At 46.5% G+C, this 16,720-nt stretch overlaps 1 protein-coding gene across 1 annotated transcript in view; it reads left to right on the forward strand.

Moving 5' to 3' along the window:
- LOC141098556 (cytochrome P450 2B5-like) overlaps nucleotides 1–16,720 on the forward strand; it is a 69,492-nt gene that overhangs the window by 38,062 nt on the left and 14,710 nt on the right. The window contains exons 7-8 of the mRNA XM_073586446.1: nucleotides 3,245–3,421; nucleotides 4,745–4,886. Coding sequence (XP_073442547.1) covers nucleotides 3,245–3,421; nucleotides 4,745–4,886 — 319 coding nt within the window. The remainder of the gene's footprint in view (nucleotides 1–3,244; nucleotides 3,422–4,744; nucleotides 4,887–16,720) is intronic.

Here is a 16,720-nt window from a genome sequence, read left to right on the forward strand (position 1 = left end):
ACATTCAGTAAGGTGAATGTCTACATGCACACAATGATGTTTAAATGTTTCAAGCTCTTGTGGTGACTCAGAGCTAGCTAATTCATCCTTTACAATGCTAGACAGACCCCTTAAAAATAGGTAATTGCGCATAACTGTCCCAATTATTATCTACCGCTAATCTCCTAAGTTCACAGAACATTTACCCTGGCGTAAAGAAAATAAAGCAGATTCAGCGGTTGTGCGGCCATTAGGATCATCAAACATTAATGCCATAGCAGCCAAGAAATTATATAACCATGGGACACGAGACTCAATCATAGGATTCGCCTAGGCGAGCATTCGTGAGGTCAGCAGCATTATTTCACACAATACTTTGGATTTATCATTAGGAAAGTTGTCAGCATGCATGTCAAAATATAGCATAAATTGATTTACAAAACCACAAAATTTGTCACGATCGCCATTAAATCTGAATGGGAGCAATTTAGGTGGGCTAGCTGGTGGCGGTTGCCAAGAGGGTAAAGTCACTTGTGCCACCATTTGCATACTGAAGTCCTGGAAAGCCCATCCATACTGGGACTCCACGCTAGCAAGTTTGTTTTCCTGGGCCACCATTCATGCTTAAGTCCTGTAAAGTTTGTCCAAACACTTGTTCATTGCGTTTAAAGCTTCCAAACTTCTTTTGCAGACCTTCCACATCTTTCTGCAAAGATCTAATTATGGCAAACACCTCCTCTAATTTGCTTTTTGCAGTCATTGTTCCAGCTGACTCCTTTATGGCTAGAGTATCCTGTAATAATTATAATGGATGACTCAGGAGTCTGTTAGCATGAGCTTCACACAGCCTATTACATATGCGGCATGAGCTCCACACAACCTCTCTATATACGGCATTAGCCCCACACAGCCGCCCTATATACAGTATGAGACCCACACAGCCTCCCCATGTACAGCATGAGCCCACACAGCCTCTACATGTACAGCATGAGCCCCACATAGCCTCCCCATGTACAGCATGAGCCCCACATAGCCTCCCTACATACAGCATGAGCCCCACACAGCCTCCTTATATACAGCATGAGCCCCACACAACTTCCCTACATACAGCATGAGCCCCACACAGCCTCCCTACATACAGCATGAGCCCCACACAGCCTCCCTATATACAGAATGAGCCCTACCCAGCCTCCTTATATACAGCATGAGCCCCACACAGCCTTCCTATATACAGCATGAGCCCCACACAGCCTCCCCATGTACAGCATGAGCCCCATATAGCCTCCCTATAGGCAGCATAAGCCCCACACAGCCTCCCTATTAACATCATGAGCCCTACACAGCCTCCTTATATACAGCATGAGCCCCACACAGCCTCCCCATGTACAGCATGAGCCCCACACAGACTAACCATGTACAGCATGTGCCCCACACAGCCTCCCCATGTACATCATGATCCCCACACAGCCACCCTATATACTGCATGAGCCCCAGTTTCCCCATGTACTGCATGAGGCCCCACACAGCCTCCCCATATACTGCATGAGCCCCACACAGCCTTATTATACACAGCATGAGCCCCACAGTCTCTCCACATACTGAATGAGGCCCCCCACAGCCTCCCTCCCCATATACTGATTGAGCCCCACACAGCCTTCCCATATAATGCATGACAGTATACAGCCTTCCCATAGCCTCACCATGTGCAGCATGTCACCCCCATAGTCTCACCATGTGCAGCATGACACCCCTATAGCCTTCCCATGTGCAGCATGACACCCCCATAGAATCCCCATGTGCTGCATGTCACCCCCATAGAGAATCCCCATGTGCTGCATGTCACCCCATAGAATCCTCATGTTCAGCCTTATAGAATCCCCATGTTCACCCCCATAGAATTCCCATGTTCAGCCCTATAGAATCCCCATGTTCACCCCAATAGAATCCCCATGTTCAGCCCCATAGAATCCCCATGTTCACCCCCATAGAATCCCTGTGTTCACCCCCCAAAGAATCGCCATGTTCATAGACATGAAGAAAAAAAAAGAACACCACATACTCACCTGGGTCTCATTCCCTGGTGCCCTGCCTGTTTCTGTCTCTGATGCACTGACTCTCTGGCGGTACACAGCTGATGCAATGAAATGATATCATCACATCAGGTGTTTCACACACTGATTGGTGGAAGAAGTGGCCGGAGGCCCCTCCTTCACCAATGCCCACTGTGCGAGACACCGGAGACAGCGAGTGGGCGCGGTGCGGCCCGTGGACCTCAGGTTTCCTGCCCCACAGCTGTCTCGGTCCGCAGGCCGGACTAAGACAGCCAGACAGCCGGATGTGGGCCTTGGGCCACACTTTGACCAGGTTTGCTCTGCTCTAGCACATACTAAAGGTTGGGGTAGAGTCATAAAGCAGAATACATGGGGCACATGAGACAAAATACGCCATCTTGAAAGAGGGCAGGAATGCCCAAAAGGTAATAAAAAATGTTCAGAGTCCTGACAGCCAGATGACTTGGTAATGCTATTAACCTGCAAATTAACCCTGTATCTGCAGTTTACTAGCAATTAGGGACATGAAAGGTTGCCTTAAGTTACTAGTTCTACTGAATATTTTCCATCAGCTATAAATGTACAATCTCCTCAGCTCTTATTGCCAATAGGACTACATTTTTAACTTTAAAAAGTTCACTAGGTTCAGCAAAGTTCCAAAAATTCAGCACCTACATTACTACAATCACACCTCAAAATGTTTACAAACCCCTGTTGTTTGGTATATTGAATATAGATATACTGCACTTTACATCTGTCAAGTAGAGGTGGTGCAAATTGATTCACAGGACCTGGTCCAGTGGTCATGTCAGTAATCTGTTGCCACCAGATGGAAGACCAGGATTCACTTGATGGGAGTAGCAGTTTTTCATTTGATTAGTCAAAAAAAAGTGTGTCAAGCCATGATGATGATGTTGTGCCATGCTGGTTAATTAAAGAGGAAGCGCATATGCCGTCCAGTAACAGGAGTTTTGCTGTGCTCCAGTCAGGCGGCCTGATGACTGGACTCTTATAGGTCTATTCCCACCATCTCTACCATCTTGCCTTTGCACAGTAAATATAGTCATAATTTTTTGCATATCCTCTAGCTCTCGTGTGAATAGTACATTTATGTAATACTTTTCTTTCTTTTTAAATAAAAATTGTATTCTGTCATATTTAAATTGACTGAAATTAAATTTCATGGAGTTCCATTCTTCTCATTTTCGATAAAGCTGTACAATAGTTATCCATATCTGATTCATTGGATGCCTGGACCACACAAGAAAGTATTTGTGAACATGAGGGAGATGCATGACTTCATAAGAGCAACATTTACAAAACAGAAGAAGGAGCTGGATGTCAATGACCAGAGGAACCTGGTTGACGCCTACCTTGCCAAGCAACAAGAGGTAAAAACTAGATTTCAACAGCTATAACCGATACTTGACAAAATCAAAATGTCCTAACTTCTGCCACCGATTTACCACCTCTAGATGAAAAAGAGGTTGACTCATTTTATGCCTTCACTGTCAGCCATATTTGCTTTATCAATCCTCCATTAATTTGGACTACCCCCGGAAGAGGTTAATTTTTAGTTTTCATGGTCAATACACTATGCAGTAGGGAGAGTGAGCCTGGAATTTAATATTGCTCTTTCTTTTCCATTGATGCTCGTTGTGCCAACACCTTGATAGAATTCTTCAAATTTTTTAAATTTAGCAAATAATGCAACCTAAATCTGTCTATTAAAAACACATGGGACATGCACAAAAATGAACAGGTACAGTAAGTAAGACAATGTTCACACCACCCAAAGACTGAAACAGAAAAAAACACAGTATGACAAGCGTGCATGAATACTATATGTAGCAATAAGCAGCAAGTGCTGGTAAAAGATGATAACAAAAACAGGGTATTTAGTTGAAACGTTTTTTGCAAAAAATGTATACAAAGCCACTCCACCGCGTCACGGTATACCCTTCTCGGAGCAGTCCTATCTAATGTATTTAAACCTGACCATGTGAACAATACCTACATGAGCAGGATTCAGAAAGGCGCTGCCCGTTATGGGCACGCTGGGCAAAATGGCTCTTTATTTACATGTCACACAAGAGAGACATGGGATATTACATATTGCACTGCTCAGGAGATTGGTGTCTCGGTCTTTGTGACACAGAATCTGTGTTACCTTTTTATGATATTTTTGAATATGTTTAGATTTACATTAAATAAAAAATATGTATTTTTTTTAATTTTCCTTACCCAGGTTGTGGTACACAGATCTCATGACTGCAACTTTTCTATTAGGACTAAGAAAAACCTTAATCTTCAAATTTACAAAATAAACAGAATAAAATTGCTGTCGGTGCTTCTCCGGCTTCATGGTCTTCTGCTCTTCTCACAGTCTTGAAGAAACTTAGTAAAGATCATAAAGGGCAAATTTCCTTTGTCTGCATTTCTTCCTGTATTTAGGTTTCTGCTATCTGATAAAGGAAAGGTAGGGATGAAGTTAAGGTTTTAGTGTACAAAGTCTTCTAAGCAGGGGGAGAAGTTGGGGCGTGCTTCTGCTGCAGACAGTTGTTTAACAGCCAGCCTGAAGCTAGGTTTATGAGAAGAAGAGTGGTCGGACCCTCTACGATCAAACATTGGTGAATGTTAACGTCCCACAATAACTCTTCTAAAATTTCAATTTCATTTAAAGAATGTGCTATTTATGGTTGTTTTTATTTTAGGGAAAGTCAGAATATGCACAGTATTTCCATGATGAGAACTTGATTGCACTTGTGGAAAATCTTTTCACTGCTGGAATGGAAACCACTTCAACTACACTGAGATGGGGTCTCCTGCTCATGATGAAATATCCAGAAATTCAAAGTAAGAATGATGAAGCAACACTTTATAGTTTTAAAATTGTCTCCTTGGTTGTTGATGAAGGCCATGAGCTGTTCATCAATATAGAAGAGTGAACCCGTGGATCTCAGTGTTTAGCTGGTTCGGGCGAACTTTTTTTTTTAAAGTCCAGTCCTTGGGTCGAACTTGTCCTGAACTTGACCCTGGCACCTTAACTCCATATATGAATGCTCTCACAAAATTAGAATATCATCAAAAAGTTAATTTATTTCAGTTTTTCAATACATAAAGGGAACCTCATATATTATATAAAGTCATTACAAACTGAGTGATCTATTTCAAGGGTTTATTTCTGTTAATGTTGATGATTACGGCTTACAGCCAATGAAAATGCAAAGCTCATTATCTCAGTAAATTAGAATACTTTACAACACCAGCTTGTAAGTTAATGTACGAGCTCACTGTAAAGGGATTGGTGGAGCCATGACCTGAGGAGAGCCTGGAGGGGTGTGACTAGGTGAGCACCTAAAAATATGTAGAAGGAACAGCATCCAATCCGGTTAAGGCAGAAATAGGAGCAGTTCGAGAGTAGAAAAGTGGAATGAATTGGTGGTAGTAGTCCTCAAATCTGAGAAACTGCTGGATAGGTTTCAGACCATTAGGACTGGGCCACTTCAAGACAGCAGACACCTTCTTGAGATCCATATTTATGTCGGTCTCAGAGATAATATACTCAAGAACAGAAGAGAAGTTTCCTCAAAGATGCACTTTTCGTACTTGGCATACAGACAATTCTCCCTTAATCTCTGCAGAACCTGGCGAACATACCTCTAGTGTGAAGGCAGATCTGGAGAAAACACCAAAATGTTTAAGTAGACTACCACACATGTGCAGAGAAGATTCAGGAAGAAGTCGTTCACCAGTTCTTGAAAACTGCAGGGGAATTCCAGAGTCTAAACGGCATTACACAATACTCATAATGGACATCACGGGTATTAAATTCGTCTTCTTGGTGTATTTGGATCAGGTTATATGCTCCTTGGAGTTCGAGTTTTGTAAAGACTATAAAACCTTTGAGATGACCCAACATCTCACAGATGAGAGACAGAGGATATTTCATTTTGATCATAATATGGTTGACACCCCTACAATCCAAATAGGAAGTAAGGGAACCATCATTTTTGTTTAAAAAGAAGAATCCTGCTCCAACCGGGGAGGAAGACTTCCAGATAAATTCCATGGAAAGATTCTCTTTTATATACTCTGCATACTCTGACATTGCTCTGGTCTCAGCTTGCGACAGGTGATAGATTCAAATTCAAGGAGGGGAAGCACCAGGAAGATCGGTAGTGCAGTCAGGGCAAATGGGAATTTGACAAGTCTTGTGACACTCCTTTCCCCAACAGAGTACTTCTCAGATTTCCTGTCCAAGACAAGATCATGTCTCTGCAGCCATGGCAGACATAGAAGCAGAGTGTGATACATACCCAACAGCACATAGAGAGGAATCTTCTCCAAATGTAGCATTCCTACCAGAAGTTCCACATGCTCATTAACGAAAAGGATGGTCTCGGAATGGATCCTGTAGACATTGAATTGGGATTTTACTGCTCCACTATGGCCTATTGGATGAGATTAGCTGTGGAACCAGTGTCTAGGAAGGCCGAATCGACAAAGCAGATGTTGCCATTGGAAACAGTTACCATCACAGTCAGCGATAGAGAGAAGTGACTCTAGCCCAGGATGGCCTCCCCCACAGAAACTGGCACTGGAGTTTGCTGGTATCTCTGGATAGGAGCAGATTATATGCTATTGACTGTCACAATAGAAGCACTTTCCCTAGGCATGATGGGTCTTCTGACGATGCTTGACTTTTATGACCTGGTTTATTTGCATGGACTCCGGGGAGGGTGCCAAAGCTGAGACTTGGGTGCCTTTGAAAGGTATGAGCCAGGTCTTCTCTCGTGGTTTTCTCTCTCCTTGGAAAACTTCTGAAACCTAATATCGATTCGAGTTACCAGAGATACCAGGTCACCCAGTGAGGTGGGTATATCATGACAGGCCAGCTCGTCCAGACGAGTTCAGATGACAGTATACAGAAAGGAACAGTGTTGTGGCCCACTGTGAGGATTCCCTGGCACAGTATGAGGAGAGAGTCCTTACAGAAGGCTCTAAGAAAGGGCTGGAGGTTCAACTTAAAAAGATCCCCTCTTTTCCATGGAGAATTGAGTCATGCCAGAAATTCGCCAGGATATAATGAAAGCCACTTTGGCACGATTTGAGACACTCTGATGAGCCAACAGCTCAAAGTGCAACTTGCACTTATTAATAAACTCCTGACATAGGACATAGTCAACACCATAATGTAGAAGAGCTGACAGACAGGGTCCAGAACTGGATGCATAGCTGGCGGGCTGATGGGTCACGGCCGAGGTGGCTGGAGTTTTCAGATGGGTGCTTACTGTCCCCAGGTAGGAAAGGATTTTATCCTGCTGGTTTTTATGGTGGCAAACCTCCTGGTACAGGTCAGGCATAGGGGCAACTTGAGAAGCATTAGGTTCCATGAGCTATGCAAACTGTAACGGGAGTGGTGGAACCACTGTGCCATGGTCAAGGAGAGCCTGGAGGGGCATGACTAGATGAACACCTAACTGTTCACTAGAGGCCTTGATGGTAGGGTTAGACTTGGCTCCCAATGGACACCAGGTGTTACTCCTGAACAGACCATGGATGCACAGCAGCTGGCCTCAAAGGAACAGGTAGCTGGAACGGCCCAGTAGGAGAGTATGGCTGATATACAGACCAGCACAGCCGGTGCATGCCACTTAACAGGTTGATATGCGATGTGCTGACACGGTGGAAATCTACTCTGCACATGTTGCAGCAACTGTGGCTGCAGCAATGAGCCCTGACACAATATGTCATATCGTATTGCCTGTTCCAACGTAATACGGATGTGGTGCGTATCAAGCTTACAGAGTGGGCACAGATTAAGAACCTCTGCACCCTTCTGCACAGTTTCAAATGGCTACTATGATAGCTAGCGCTGACTATGCCATCATCAGCATCACTATTCTGGTAATCTATATGCTGGAGCAGACTTTGAATAGACTGCGGGAGTAGATGGTGGTCGCAGCAGAAGAGGAGAAAGCAGAGGAGGATGGGGAAGGGATAACATTGTCTTTAAGTTCAAAACTGTCATCACACAGGTGGGTGTCAAGGGAGGGTGGATTACTGTGATTGAGGTGGGATGGTGATAACAGACAAATTGTTATCGAAGGTGCAAGATCTGAGGAACAGATGGAGGAGGAAGAGGTGATGGGAGAGCAACTGTCAGACGAAGAGGATAATCCTCCCCTCTCTGTTGTTCGTGGTTGGTGGGAGGGGGTTGAGGAAAGGAGCCTCATTATTACCCAGCCACCAACACAGCATGGGCTTGGACCTCATGGTAGAGCCCAACATATGAGTGCCTTCTTTCTGCACTATCTGCAACATGATCCCGGTATAGTTATGATTAGGAATAATGCTAACTACTAGGTTGCCACTTTGCTAGCTCAACATTATAAAACCAAATTTTGCCAGATGATTACCACCCTAGAAAGGGAACCGCGAGTGCTGGATTGTCGAGTCACGCTTTTACACAACCTTAAGAGAGCTTTTCCCCAAGACAGCAGTGAAGCACACAGTGTGCATCACAGCTGTAGACTTCCAACCCCCGGCACTTCAATTCTTCAATGCCAAAACATTAGCATCAGTGGCAGCAGTGGTGAAAGTGTAAGAAGCAATTTCTGTGAGTCCTTTGACAATTTTTTTTAGACCAACTTGTGCACCAGCACAGCAGAGTCCAAGTCTTACACGTGGTGAACTAAAGTAGAGGATGGTGCAGGAATATCTAGAGCTAAATATCAATACCATTAGGGAGGGTTTGGACCCTTTCACATTTTGATCTTCCAAAATTGATGAGTTGCCTGAGCTCGCCTCACATGCCTTGGAGGTTTTATCATGCCCGGCAGCCAGCGTTCTCTCAGAACATGTCTTCTGAGCTGCAGGTGGTGTCCTGAAGGATAAGCGCAGCCAGCTGTCCCCTGAAAGTTTAGACCACCTTTCATTAAGATGAACAAGTCATGGATCTCCAAGGACTTTTGCATCCCAATCGCAGACTGTACAGACTAGGTTTTATTGCATTTTTTAGTGTTATGCATTAATGCTACTTAACTGCACTCTGTGATATCTTTAGTGTAGCTTGTGTGCCTGCTGTGGCTGCTGTTGCTGATATTAACACAAATTTTTGGAAATGTCATGCTTGGTCTACATCTGCTGGGTTATCTGTAGTTGAAGATGTGTCGGTCCAAATTATACTATTTCTATTCTCGTGACAGTTATTCCACTTTGGTGGTGTCAGGCACTCATTTTTTAAAATGTGAACACTCCTGATTGGGTGTACATCTGCTTTATTTGGTGTAGTGGTAGACCTGTTGGTCCCTATTATACTATTTCTACTGTGGTGAAATTGATGCCACTTCTGTGGTTTAAGGCCCTCATTTCATTAAATGTGAACACTCCTATTTGGATGTCCATCTGCTGTATTCGGCGTAGTGGAAAAACTGTTGGTCCCTATTATACTATTTCTACCGTGATGAAATTGATGTCTCTTTTTTGGTGTCTGGCAGTAATTTTTGGAAATGTGAATACTCCTTGTTGGATGTCCATCTGCTGTATTGGGTGTAGTGAAAGAACTGTTGGTCCCTATTATACTATTTCAACTGTGGCGAAATTGATGCCACTTTTGTGATGTCTATCTGCCAATAATTTTTGGAAATGTGAGCACTCCTGGTTGGGTCTCCTTCATGCATGTTGCCTATAGCAGCAGGCTTCCAAGACTGTCAGGCCTCTACCTCTTTGGACTCAACTACCCTTGTTATTATCCTTAAAGCGTACCTGTCACCAGGTTTGGCCGATACGAGCTGCGGCCACCAACTTTCAGAGCTTATCTACAGCAAGCATTCTATATTGCTGTATATCTGCCCCCAATCTGACCTGCAAGAGAAGAAAAATAATTTTTTTTATACTCACCTGCAGGGTGGTCCGGTCCGAGGGGTGTCGCAGGTCTTGATCCGGCGCCTCCCATATTCTCCTGCTTGAGTCATGGCTCCTGGCATTGCACTACTGCGCAGGCGTTCCTCATGCCTGACTGATTGCTGTAGTTCCATGCTGCAATTTGTACTGTGGGTGAATTGAGGCCATTTTCCTGGTGTCTATCCCTCATTTGATGTGTTTTGGCAGCATTTGGGGCCGTTATAAGGTGTTGTGCATGCATTTGGTTTTGCCTCCCATTGACGTGAATGGTGTTCGATGTTTGGCGAATAGTGTTGAGCGATACCGTCCGATATGATGAAATATCGTATCGGATTGGATCGGACCGATACCCAAAAAGTATCGGATATTGCCGATTCTGATACCGGAAACCAATGCAGGTCAACGGGACAGAAATATTGGAATTAAAATAAACCCTTTCTTTCCTAGTACGTTAATTCTACATATAGGAAAACAGCTAAGAATAATGTAGAATGTATTGGGGGAGGTGGAGAAGACCTTAAAGGCATAGAGGTTTAGCCAAATCAAATGGAATAGCAGGAATTATTTTTTTTTTAAGACGTTCGGAGTTACAAAAATATTGACTATGTTAACCTTTTTTATGTTTTGTCAGATATGTATGTTTTACTACTTCCATGCTCTTCACTTTCTTTTTTACTTCTCCCGCACTTTCTCCTTCATGATCCTCAGCAGGAGCAGCATCTTTTTCATCAACTTCTTCTTCACCTTATTCATCTTCTTCTTCTTCACCTTCTTCCTATTATTCCTTTTTTTACATTCTTCATATTCTTCTTATTCAACTATAATTCTTCATATTCTACTACTTCATCTTCTTCATATTCTTCTTGCTCATCATATTCTTATTTGTGACAGGCATTCCTGTAGTTGTTATCTATAAAAGTTTGAAGATTACACCTTCCGTTCTGCCTGTCACAAAAGATTTACAACAGGATTTGTCCGCGTTCAGTTTGGCCTGCAGCAGCAGGCATTTTCCAGGGGCACCACAAGGAGGAACGGACTCACCCCCATACACTGCTTAGTCTTCTTCTGCTTATAATTTAGATATCTTTTGCTCTGATTTTTAGTCTTATGCATAATGTTATTCTGCTTTTTGTTCTTCTGCTTTTGTTCGTCTGCTCCTTGGTCTTCTGCTTCTTGGTCTTCTGTCTCTTGTTGTTCTGTATCTTGGTGGTTGTCTTCATGTTCTTTGTCCTCTTGGTCATCTTCTTCAAGGTCATCTTTTTGGTCTTCTTCGGGGTGGTCTTCCGGGTAGTCGTATTCAGGGTCATCATTTTCGGGGTCGTCGTCTTCTTCGGGGTGGTCTTCAGGGTCGTCGTCATCTTCAGGGTCGCCGTCAGTGAGATCCAGAGTGATTACCAAAAACCATTTCCAAAAGCTTGAACTTGGAAATGTAGCAGATGGTACAAGAAGGCTGAGGAACTGCTGAGAACCAGCTGACGGTACTGGAACCCGGATGGGTAGCAGAAGGAACAAGAGCCAATGGCACTACCGAGGACCAGCTGACGGTGCTGGGACCCGGATGGGTAGCAGAAGCTACAAGAGCCAATGGAACTACCGAGGACCAGCTGACGGTGCTGGAACCCGGAGGGGCAGCAGCAGGAACAAGAGCCAATGGCACTACCGAGGACCAGCTGACGGTGCTGGAACCCGGTTACTAAGCAGGAGGTACCTGTGCTAGAAAGCACTACCAAGGACCAGCAGACGTTGCTGGAACTCGGATACCGAGAAGGAGGCACCTAAGCCAAAGGCACTGCCGAGAACCAGCTAATGGTACTGGAACCTGGATGGTTAGCAGAAGGTACCCATGAAAAACAAAGTTGCAAGGCCGCGAGCCGGCCGCAGTTACCGAAACCCACAGTCCTACAGGGGGTGCTTGTTCTATTGGCACTACGGAACCAGCCTTTATTGCCAGATCCCGCAGCCCACATAGGAAGCACCTAAACTGCAGGCACCATAGAGTCGGCTAACCCAACCGCAGCACGACAGGACAAAGCTTTGGAGGCAAAGTGACGTTGACACTACCCGGAAACAGCTGGCGTGCTGGAACCAGGCTGGGCAGGAGGGAGTACCCGTGCCAAAGACACTGCCAAGAGAACCAGCTGACGGTGCCGGAATCCGGATGAGTAGCAGAAGCTACAAGAGCCAATGGAACTACCGAGGACCGGCTGACGGTGCTGGAACCAGGAGGGGCAGCAGAAGGTAGAAGAGCCAATGGCACTACTGAGGACCAGCCGATGGTGCTGGAACCTGGTTACTAAGCAGGAGGTACCTGTGCTAGAAAGCACTACCAAGGACCAGCAGACGTTGCTGGAACTCTGATACCGAGAAGGAGGAACCTAAGCCAAAGGCACTGCCAAGAACCAGCTGACGGTACTGGAGCCAGGATGGGTAGCAGAAGGTACCCATGAAAAACAAAGTTGCAAGGCTGTGAGCCGGCCACAGTTGCCGCAACCCACAGTCCTACAGGGGGTGCTTGTCCTTTTGGCATTACAAAGCCAGTCTTTATTGCCAGATCCCGCAGCCCACATAGGAAGCACCTAAACTGCAGGCACCATAGAGTCGGCTAACCCAACCGCAGCATGACAGGACAAAGTTTTGGAGGCAAAGTGACGTTAACACTACCCGGAAACAGCTGGTGTGCTGGAACCAGGCTGGGCAGGAGGGAGTCCCTGTGCCAAAGACACTTTTGGGAACCAGCTGGCGGTGCTGGAACCCAGGGAAAATACTAAAAACAGAGTGGAGACAGAGGCCTAATTGGAGCAAGTTTAAAATCTGTAGTTGTGTGAGTGTGGACAGAGCAGGAGAAATTGCCGGACACACAGCTGGGGATCAGCTGACATTTCTGAACCCCAATAACACTGGAGCATATGTTGACTGTGCAGACGGCACTTCTGAGCAGCAACTGGCAGTGTTGGAGCCCAGGGTCAATCAGGGTGTAGGCTGAGGCCTAATTTCAGCAAGTTTAATATCTGATGTAGTATGAATGTGGAGGGAGCAGGAGACATTGCCGGAAACACACAGCAGGGGAGCAGCTGGCGCTACTGAACCCCACGAACACAGGAGCTAGTGTTTTTCTCTGTGCAGACGGCACTTCTGAGCAACAACTGGCAGTGCTGAAGCCCAGGGTCAATCAGGGTTTAGGCTGAGGCCTAATTGGAGTAAATTTAATATCTTATGTAGTTTGAATGTGGAGGGAGCCAGAGATATTGCCGGACACACAGCAGGGGAGCAGCTGACGTTACTGAACCCCAGTAACACAGGAGCAAGTGTTGATTGTGCAGACGGCACTTCTGAGCAGTAACAGGCGGTGTTGGAGGCCAGGGTAAATGCTAGAGACAGAGTGGAGCCAGAGGCCTAATTGGAGCAAGTATGAAATCAGTAGTAGTGTGAATGTGGACGGAGCAGGAGACATTGCCGGGCACAAAGCAGGGGAGCAGCTGACGTTACTGAACCCCAATAACACAGGACCTAGTGTTTTTCTGTGCAGATTGCACTTCTGAGCAGCAACTGGCGGTGTTGGAGCACAGGGATTACAGTTCTGGTGGTAGAAACATGAACACAACAGGAGACCTGGATTCTGTTGCCAACCAATTATTTAATCTGGAAGAGGACTGGCAAATTCCGGCGAGATCCAGGCCTTATTCATTTTCAGAAAAGTAAGCCGGTCAACGTTATCGGAGGATAGTCTCATGCGACGGTCTGTTAGTACACCACCTGCGGCACTAAAGACGCGTTCCGATAATACACTAGCAGCAGGGCAAGCCAGTAGCTGCAATGCATACTGGCTAAGCTCTGGCCAGGTATCCAGCTTAGAGATCCAAAACTTGAAGGGTGAAGAGCCGTCTGGGAGTACACTGAGAGGGCAAGACATGTAGTCTGTCACCATCTGACGGAAACGTTGCCTCCTGCTGACTGTAGCCGTCTGTGATGGTGTAGACATTTGTGGTGGGTACACAAAACTTTTCCACATTTGGGCCATACTGGTCTTGCCTTGTGCTGAGGCACTGCTTCTCCTCCCTCTTTGGGCAGAGCTTCCTCCACTGCCTCGACGCACAGAGCTGCTTTGTAAAGCACTAGCAGCACTGCTCTCGGGTGTATTGGAGAACATGATGGAATGCACCAGTGTGTCTCGGTACTCCCGCATTTTACGTTCCCGGTTCAACGGTGTTATGAGGCTTTGTAAGTTGTCCCAGTAGCGAGGATCTAGGAGGGTGTACACCCAATTATCAGTCGTGTTGAGAATGTGGGCGATGCGGCGGTCGTTTCTCAGGCACTGCAGCATGAAATCAACCATGTGCTGCAGACTCCCAACTGCCCAAGAAACGCTGTCCCCTGCTTGAGGCGTCATCTCTGCCTGCTCTGCATCACCCCAAACTCGCTCTACATACTGACTACTAGAGCATTGTGTACCTCCCTCCTCTGGAGAGATGTCTTCCTCCTCCATTGACTCCTCCTCATCCTCCTCACAAAGTGTCCCCTGCCTAGCCCTTTGTGAGGAACCACATTGCGCAGACTGTCCAGAAGCAGATAGCATTTGTGACTCCTCATCCTCCACCTCTTCCACAACCTCCTCCCTTAGTGCTTGCAGTGTTTTTTCAAGCAGGCAGATAAGGGGGACAGTCATGCTGACTAGTGCATCATCTGCACTCGCCATCCGTGTGGAATCATCGAAGGCACGCAAAACGTGTCAGATGTCCATCATAGAGGCCCACTCAGTGGTGGTGAAGTGTGAACAGCGCACAGTGCGACTTGTTTGCGCCTGATGCAGCTGGTACTCCATTACTGCTGCCTGTTGCTCACACAACCGCTCCAGCATATGTAACGTTGAATTCCACCTGGTGGGTAGGTCACATATGATGCGATTTTACGGAAGGCGGAATCGGCGCTGCAGTGCGCGATCTTGCCATGCTGGAACGCCGCAAGTGAGCGCACTCTATGCGGACCTTGTGCAGCAGTGCATCAAGATCCGGATAGTCCCTCAAAAAACTCTGCACGACCAAGTTGAGCACATGTGCCAGACATGGGATGTGAGTGAGGTTGCCTAGGCCCAGAGCTGCCACCAGATTTTGGCCATTGTCACACACTACCAAGCCTGGCTGGAGATTCGCTGGCCCAAACCACACATCGCTCTCCCGCTTGATGGCATTCCAGAGCTCCTGCGCTGTGTGGCTTCGATTCCCCAGCAAAAATAATTTCAGTATGGCCTGTTGGCGTTTGGCCACGGCTGTGCTCATATAGGTCGTAACAGGTAAGCGTTCTCGGGTCCATGTGGAGGTAGACCGTGACGGCTCCTGCAGTGCTGATTCTGAGGAACTGGAGTATGAGGAGGAGTCAATGTGTACAGACTGGATTCCTGCAATCCTTGGAGATGGCAGAAAACGTACAGCGCCACTCTCAAGATCTGTACCCGGCTCCACAACATTTACCCAATGGGCAGTGAGGGAACGGTATCGTCCCTGTCCATGGTTACTGGTCCACGCATCGGTGGTCAGGTGGACCTTGCTACTGACGGCGTTTAGTAGCGCATGTTTAATTTTTCCCTCCACATGCTTTTGAAGGGCAGGGACCGCTTGCCTGCTGAAATAAAAGTGGCTGGGCACGTTGTATTGTGGGACTGCCAATACCATGAAGTCACGGAAGCTGTCAGTCTCCACCAGCCTGAATGAGAGCATTTCAAGGGCCAGTAGTTTTGCAATGCCAGCATTCAGAGCCTGTGCTCGGGGACGGTTTGCCGAGTATGGCCGTCTTTTCTCCCATGCCTGTGCTACTAATGGCTGTAGAGTGGCCTGGGAGTGTGAGGATGACAGGGAACGTGGTGCTGTGGGTGGAATTACACTGGGTTTCTCTACAACAGTGCCAGAGGTTCTTCCATGGCGATCCTGTGAGGAAGCCGAACCAGCTGTGTGTGAGCTGGAGGAAGAGGCTACAACACGAGCTGAAGAGGAGGTAGGTGGTGCTGTAGGTTGGCCTACGTCTTCAGTGTGTCTTTGTAACTCCAGCACGTGCTTGGTCCGCACATGTTTCCACATATTTGTGGTATTGAGGTTGCTGACACTTTTCCCTCTTTTGACTTTCTGATTACACAGCTTGCATTTGACAAAGCAAATGTTATCTGTAACTGTGTCAAAAAAGGACCACGCACTGCAAGTCCTGGGAGCGCCCGTTTTGGATTTTGGAAGAGGAATGCTCCTAATGGGTGCCAAAGTGGAGGCTACAGGCAACCAAGTCTGCCCCCTCCCTCTCCCTCCTGTTTTGGCCGTTCGGGGAATCTCTTCCTCAGAGCTGCTCCCACCACCTTCCTGTTCCTCACGCCATGATGGGTCAAGGACCTCATCATCTACACTACCCTCTTCAAACACCTGCTTCTCCTGGGTAGTCTCGCCAGCACAGTATGCACCAGAAAGTGGCACCTGAGTCTCATCATCAGATCATTACTGAGATGTGCAGACCATAGGCACGGGTCCACCCGCCTCTTCAGATTCAGAGAGACAAAGCTGTTGCGCATCACTGCATATTCCCTCTTCTTCACATTCTAGAATGCTGCTTGGCTGGCCCCCTGTTTCCAAGCCAAGAGATTCAGAGAACAGAAGTAGAGGTGGCTCCTGTCCAGGGCTCTCTGACTGCCTGGGCAATTTGGCAGGTGGTGAAGAGATAAATGGTTGCTCTTCAGTGCTCTGGACCTGAGAGGATCTGGAAGTAATTGAAGTTGATGTGTTAGCTGCCATCCATCCGACAACGGCTCC

This window comes from Dendrobates tinctorius, unplaced genomic scaffold (assembly GCF_039654945.1).
Source record: "Dendrobates tinctorius isolate UK_male_01 unplaced genomic scaffold, ASM3965494v1 ptg000093l, whole genome shotgun sequence".
Taxonomy (NCBI): domain Eukaryota; kingdom Metazoa; phylum Chordata; class Amphibia; order Anura; family Dendrobatidae; genus Dendrobates; species Dendrobates tinctorius.